Below are 7044 nucleotides of genomic sequence, written 5' to 3'. Positions count from 1 at the left end.
AAAGAGCACTAAAGAGCCAAAAGTAATTGAGAAAATTTTGAGATTATAAGTTTCACAGGTTGACTTATTCAAGACCATCTGTATGAGCAAAAACTAACCTGAACAGCCAATTCACTGAGTCCCATAAATTTGAGATCCAGTTTTATTTTCTAGGAAGGAAGAGAGCAAGTGAGTTAGTAGGGAAGAAGAGTGATAACTGACATATACCAGCCTATACATATTATTTCACTGATCCTGTCAACAACACTGTGAGGTACATTCTATATAATAAAAGCTTAATATGCAAATTGTTTGACCAGGAGTTCGACCACTCTCTATGACGTCCGCTGACCACTAGGGGGCGCATGGAACATGGTGGGTGTCAGCGACATAGTGCTGGCAATGGGTGGCAGTGGAGGTGCTGCCGGCCCTGATGGGCCCCGGTGAGAGTGGACCATGGCAGGATGGTGGAGCAGATGAATGTGCAGCGCCAGGCCAAAGCGGATGCGAGCGAGGTCCCAATCACCCCGCTGATTGCCCCACAGACAGAAACCAGTGGTGGCAGCAGGAGGCAGGGCCACTGCCTAGCTCCCAGGCACTGAGGGAGCTGCCCTGACCAATCATCCCACAGACAGGATGGTGGAGAAGGTGAGAGTGTGGCGCCAGGCCACGGCAGGGTGCAAGGCGGGGCTGCAGGGCTGTGAGGCTGGGGGCACGAGCTGGGGCCCAATCCCCACAGGCCATCCTGAGGGACCCCACCCATGCATGAATTTGTGCACATGGCCTCTAGTATTCTTATAATACTACTGGTATACCCATACCAAGTTAAGCTTCAAAGATTATGTGATTTACCTAAGATCTGACAGCCAGCAGGTTGTAAATTCAAATCCAGGTATATCTAATCTGACTCCAAAATACTGTTTTCCACTAGATCACACTACAAATAGATTCAGACATAGATGCTATTATAGATGTGCCGAGGACCAAATCCATGAATTGGCTAGCTGGGGAGGAGAGCATGGTGGAGGCATCAATATGTGATGGCATCTACCTGCAGCTTGGAAATTGTTTCACAAGGTGCTCAGCTGCCTCAGAAGGGAAGGAAGGCAGCAGATGGCGGCACTAATCGACTGGTTTGGATTGGAGGGTATTGCAGCACTGAAAAAAGGTGAAGGGAACTAAGAAAACTGGCATGTGAAGAGAAGTCTAAACTAAATTTAGGGAAAAAATGAAGCCCAAGAGTATTTGCTAAATAAGAGAAAAGTAAGGTTGTCAAGGGACTAGAAGGGTCCACAAAGTGAACAGATGCAATGAAAAGAGAGGAATATAGTTTAGTTTGTTTCTTTTCTTATCCTTTTTTTTGAGTTAATGAGAAAGCAGTCCCAAAATGCCTTGGAAAGTTTATTTTTATAAGCACCTGGTTCTGTTCAGATGGCATCAGATAGTCTCTTGAAGAAAGAAATGACTCTAGGCGACTTCTTGAGTATCTATATCTATATCTATATCTTAATGATGTTTACTTTGAATTTATATTAGTTCACACAAACACTCCATCCATGCTTTTGTTCCAGCCCTCCGGTTCAGTTTAAGAACCCATTGTGGCCCTCCAGTCAAAAAGTTTGCCCACCCCTGGGCTAGGCAGTCATAGCTAAAATAAACCACATACTGCATCCCAGCAAAAGACATATCACTGGAATTCTTACTACAACACATGTCAACTGAAGGTGTAGGTCTAAAGATTAAAAAATAATAATAATGCAGTTGTTTTTCTTTTAAAGTTAGTGAGAAAACCTGGGGTTGCTTTTGGAGCAGGACCACAAATAGGTTTCTGTAGCTAAGATCTGGAAACAGCCTAAGTGCCCATCAGCAGATGAGTGGATTAGAAAACTGTGGTACATCTACACAATGGAATATTATGCTGCTGCAAAAAGAAGGAATTCTTACCATTTGCAACAGCATGGATGGAATTGGAGAGCATTATGCTAAGCGAAATATGGACACAAGACACTGGGGTGTAGGGGAGGCTGGGGGATTGTCAAGGTGGGGGAAGGAGACATATGTAATACTCTTTGTAATACTTTAAGCAATAAAAAAAAGATTTCTGTTCTTCAAAGAGATATTTGTTGCAAAGTCATTTGGGCAAGTGCATTCTGAAAACACAGCCCAGTAAGGGTGATGGATCACCTTGCAAACATCTGCAATTGGCTATTTTCAAATAATCACAAAGTGTAAAGTTAACTGCTTATTTAAGAACTTTCTTTTTCATCCAAAGGAAGTTCAACTATGATTAAAAAGTCTGACCTTTTATTACAGGAGCTCTCTTGACTAAAAGTCAAATTGAATTTTAATTCCTAAATCTCCATGTGTATACAGGATCATGAGAAAATCATAGATTTTGTCTCCATGTCCCAAAGATAAATTGGCTTTGGGATTACTTGGATTAAAAACAAAATCTTCCCTAAGAAATGTATTTGATTTTCATGATGATTTATTTTTCCTAAAGCTAAAGAATAGTTCTTTTAAATTTCAGTTTTTCTTGATCGTGAAAATGCCACCAAAATTCTGAATCGGCCAAAGAGATATAATTCAGGTAAATTGGAAGAGGTTGTTCAAGGGAACCTTGAGAGAGAATGTATAGAAGAAAAGTGCAGTTTTGAAGAAGCACGAGAAGTTTTTGAAAACACTGAAAAAACTGTGAGTATTTCCACATAACATTCTTCAGATGCAAAGAATAGTAGACATAAAAAAGAGAAACTTCTCTTTGTGATTTTAAAATACCTACACATATATATGTATTAAAAATGCTATAAAAGAGAAGGAATCAAATCCAAGACATTTTAAATGACACCATTAACTTCTCTTTTTCTTTATAGACTGAATTTTGGAAGCAATATGTTGGTAAGCAATTCATTTTATCCTCTAATTTGTGTATGAAACATTTGAGAAATATGTATTTTTTCTTTGTGTAAATACATAATACATTAAAATCTGTCAAAAGGGCTCAGATAAGTAAGTTCCATTCTTTTATCCAAGATTGAATACCACAGGTATGCCAGCATGAGAAATGTCAATTGGCAGATAAGCTTACTCCTCCATAGGGCTTCAAAGAGAACATCTGTCCACCCCAGGAAGCTAGAAGAAAGAAAACAGATGAATGCATTTGGGGACTAAATGATAGTTTGCAATCCCCAGTAAAAAGAAATCAGATTATGTTGATTGATTTAAATGTTTATTGCTTAAACGTCCTCCTCCTTATGATAGCCTATACTGCCCTCCACAATTCCCTGCCTCAACCTTCTCATTGCTCCCCCCACCCCATCTCATCTCCTATTGCTTTCACCTCACACACTGGACTCCAGCCATCCTGGACTCCCTGGTGCTTCTTGCACAGTCTAGGAATGCTTCCATTTTAGAGTCTTTGATCTAGCTGTTCCTTTAATATGGAATGCTCTTTTGCTAGATTTCTCTAGGCTCACTACCTCACCTCTTCTGGGTCTTTGCCCAAATATCACCATCTCAATGAAGCCTGCCTCGATCATCTATTAATACTTAAACCTGCCTCTCCCCAAACCCCTTCACTCTAGATACCATATCCTGCTCTATTGTTTTTTATAGCACTTTTCACCATCTGAGGTACCACATAATGTTCTTACTTATACTATTTATTTATTTTTCCCACTTCACTTGATGGTAACCTTCATGTTGGTACGGGTATTCAATTGTTTTGTTTATTGATGCATTCCTAGTACCTCAAACAATATCTGGTAAAAAAAGCACTGAGTAAATATTTGTTAAATAAATTTACCACAGTGAGAAAAAGTCAAAACTTTAATGACAACTAAGGTTTTTTATCTTTACTATTGAGATTATTTCAGATTTCTTTTTTCCCCATTGCCCCCCTCCACCTGGTTCCCACCACCCTACTATCTGAGGTCCATAGGTCTTTCCCCGCCCCACCTCCACTCGCCTTCCCTCTGAGATCCTTTGGTCTGTTCCAACTAAGTGTTAAAGTTAATTTAAAATCCAGCAGCAGGATTTTGTGACAGTGTAAATTTTATAGGTTGACTTACTTGAGTGGCAAATTCACTGAATTCCATCAATTTGAGATCCAGTTATAATTTCCAGTTTCTATTCTGAGGCATTGCTGGACTTGTTTATACTCTCATAACTCATAATTCTTCCACTTTTGTTTTTAAGTCATGGAGGAAGAAGAGGTTTCCTCCATTACATTTGCTTTATCTGCCTTTCCTTTTCTTTGGTAATGAACACTGCCATGCCAATTCTCTACTGAGTTATTCCCCTACAGTTAGTCCAAACAAGTCTTCTCATTCTCTATTTCTACTATATTTAAATTTTTGAAGCTTGTGATATATTTTTAAATTACACCAATTCCTATATCCCCCCTCAAATATTCTTGGCTGTATTTAAACTCCCATGATCCCTTCATTGCTCACCCTCTGACCTGAGATACCACCCCCCCTTGCAGGAGTAGGTCAGTACCTAAGACCCATATATTGCAGTTGGGTTCCTGCCTTCTAAGTTATAGGCAGTGGTTACTGTATTCAGGTAAAGATACTGGGAAACATTAAGGACATGATTCTGTCACTACTGCTTTGTCTACAGAAAAATAAAACACAAACAAGAACCAAAAAGAAAAATATAATAACTCCATGCCTCTTCACTTGCAACTGAGATTCCTAATTCCCACAAAAATAGCTTATGCTAATTATCACTGTGTGGGCTGTCACATACATCAGGGACACAGGCCCCTCACTCCTGCCCTATTTTGTACCATCAACTCACAACATAAAGCATTCAATCACATTAACTAGCATCTGTCAAGTACGTTATAGTTTACAGAGTGTCTGACACACTTAATCCTCATACCAACCCTGTGAACAACATATTATTAACCTCATTTCACAGAGGAGGAAACTGAGGTTTAGGGAGAATAAAAGACTTGTCAAAGGTCACCTAGCTTGGGAGTCATGAAGTCAACCCCTTTCCTTCAATATTGTCCCTCTGAGCCTTCAAATGTAAATGCAGTTATCCATTAAACACTAATCTAGTAGCCTTAAACAGGAACCACTCACTTGGCAAGGTCTGGTCCCTTGTCTTTGATCCCTACTGTCGGTGACTTTGCCTCAGCCTAAAGTGCACACAGACAAGCACCCAAAGGAGCACTAAATGCAGGATAAAAGGACACTCATTTTAAAGATATGTCTCAGTAAATTAGTTGTTTTGTAGCTGGCTGCAAGCCCAGACCCTTTCAGTGAAATATCCTAAATAATTCAGATCCATTGGTCTATAATAGAAAGTAGAAATGTAGCTCATTTTTTAGAACAGTTCTGAGCATCAATAATAATAATTCAGAGATAACATATTTTGTTTTTATAGAACTGGAACAAATGTAACCATTTGTGCAAAAGCACATTGGTTCAAGGTGCAGAAAGGACAAACAGACTTTCCAGAGAGGAACTATTTCTAAGAAGGGATATTAGTTCTTAGTCAATAGGACCTACTAGTAGATACATGCTACTGACAGAGAATATGACAGACATATTACTGCTCTCCCTAGAGCAGATAAGGACCTACATGCTAAATGATAAGAAGGTTTGCTCTAAAATATGACTGATAATTAGAAATTATTTGATCCTTTTCTCCCATTCTTTCATTCTTATGTCAACTTCATCTTCTACTGTTTTGTTTCTCTTATATTATCTGGTTGATGTAGCTCCCATTTTTTTTCTTCATGGTTATTTATATTAGCTCAAAGTGCATACAGATCTACCTTCTGGTCCTATTCATCCCTTTCTCCTGAAACTTCTTTAGAAGTATGGAAGGAGGCAGAGCTCTAAAAAACCTGACTTAAAGGTTCCCTTCTCATCCTGACCCTTCCTTCCCCTCTTGCCTATTTCTTTCCCCTGTTCTCTTCCCACCAGCGTCTTCAAAGGCTTTCAAGAACTCTATAAATGTAGAAACTTTAGGAAAGGTAGAAAAGAAACATACTCCATCTATACATAAAAGGGACATTTTTAGAAACTTTTCTCTTTAATTCTGTTTATTGAAAGTTGTTTTTCACTTTGCCTAGACCATTTGGGACCTAACTCAGAAAGAATATCTTTAAGCAGTAACAGATGCTTCTAGCATCTTTTCTATTGTTTCAAACTATAACTACATATTATACTTAAAAGTTAAATGATAACACAAGGAAGAATGCAGGTTTTCCAGGCCTGGTCAGGGTGTGTGCAGGAGGCAACCAATGGATGTCTCACTCTCACATCAATATTTCTCTCTGTCTCTCCCTCTCCTTTCCACACTCTAAAAATCAAAGGAAAAATGCCCTTGGGTGAGGAGATATTATCATCTATATAATAAAAGCCTAAGCAACCATTACAGAGGAACGACCACAATGACCAGTCATTCTGATGCACACTGACCACCAGGGGGCAGGCGCTCAATGTAGGAGCTGTCCCTGGTGGTCAGTGTGCTCCCACAGTGGGAGCGCTGCTCAGCCAGAAGCTGGGCTCACAGCTGTCGACCACAGCTGCAGTGGCAGGAGATTCTCCCGCCTCCGCAGTGGTGCTAAGGTGCAGCAAGCCAAACGGTAAGGAGCAGTAAGCAGGCGGGTGGTAAGGAGCAATGGGTCCCAGAGTGGGAGAGGATGCAGGCAGGGCTGAGGGACCCAATCCAGTGCACAAATTTTGTGCACCAGGCCTCTAGTATATAATAAAAGAGAAACAAGTAAATTGACCATCCCTCTGCTATGCTCACCAGCCAATCAGGAATGATTATGCAAATTAACCTGACAAAGATGGTGGTTAATTTGCATACACAGGTGCTGGGTGGAGAGCAGAATGGGAGAGCCAGCGGAGAGTGGAGCGGCTTGGGGAAATTGGCTCCCCAAGCCGCCAGAGGGAGAGCAGAGAGGGAGAGCTGGCGGCTTGGAGGACTTGGCAGAGTAGGAGGCCATGAAATGGAGACAGAGCAGGAAGGGAAAACCTAGAGTGCAGGGAGCATCAGGAATTCTGGGAATAGTAGTTTTGGTGGCAGACCTGGAACCTG

At 40.6% G+C, this 7044-nt stretch overlaps 1 protein-coding gene across 1 annotated transcript in view; it reads left to right on the top strand.

The window, feature by feature from the left end:
- The window catches only part of F9 (coagulation factor IX), a 36102-nt gene that overhangs the window by 3849 nt on the left and 25209 nt on the right, over positions 1-7044 (top strand). The window contains exons 2-3 of the mRNA XM_006767802.2: positions 2510-2673; positions 2853-2877. Coding sequence (XP_006767865.1) covers positions 2510-2673; positions 2853-2877 — 189 coding nt within the window. The remainder of the gene's footprint in view (positions 1-2509; positions 2674-2852; positions 2878-7044) is intronic.

This window comes from Myotis davidii, unplaced genomic scaffold (assembly GCF_000327345.1).
Source record: "Myotis davidii unplaced genomic scaffold, ASM32734v1 scaffold983, whole genome shotgun sequence".
NCBI lineage: Eukaryota > Metazoa > Chordata > Mammalia > Chiroptera > Vespertilionidae > Myotis > Myotis davidii.
Note: the sequence above shows the minus strand (reverse complement) of the source record. Positions and strands in the feature narration are given on the sequence as shown.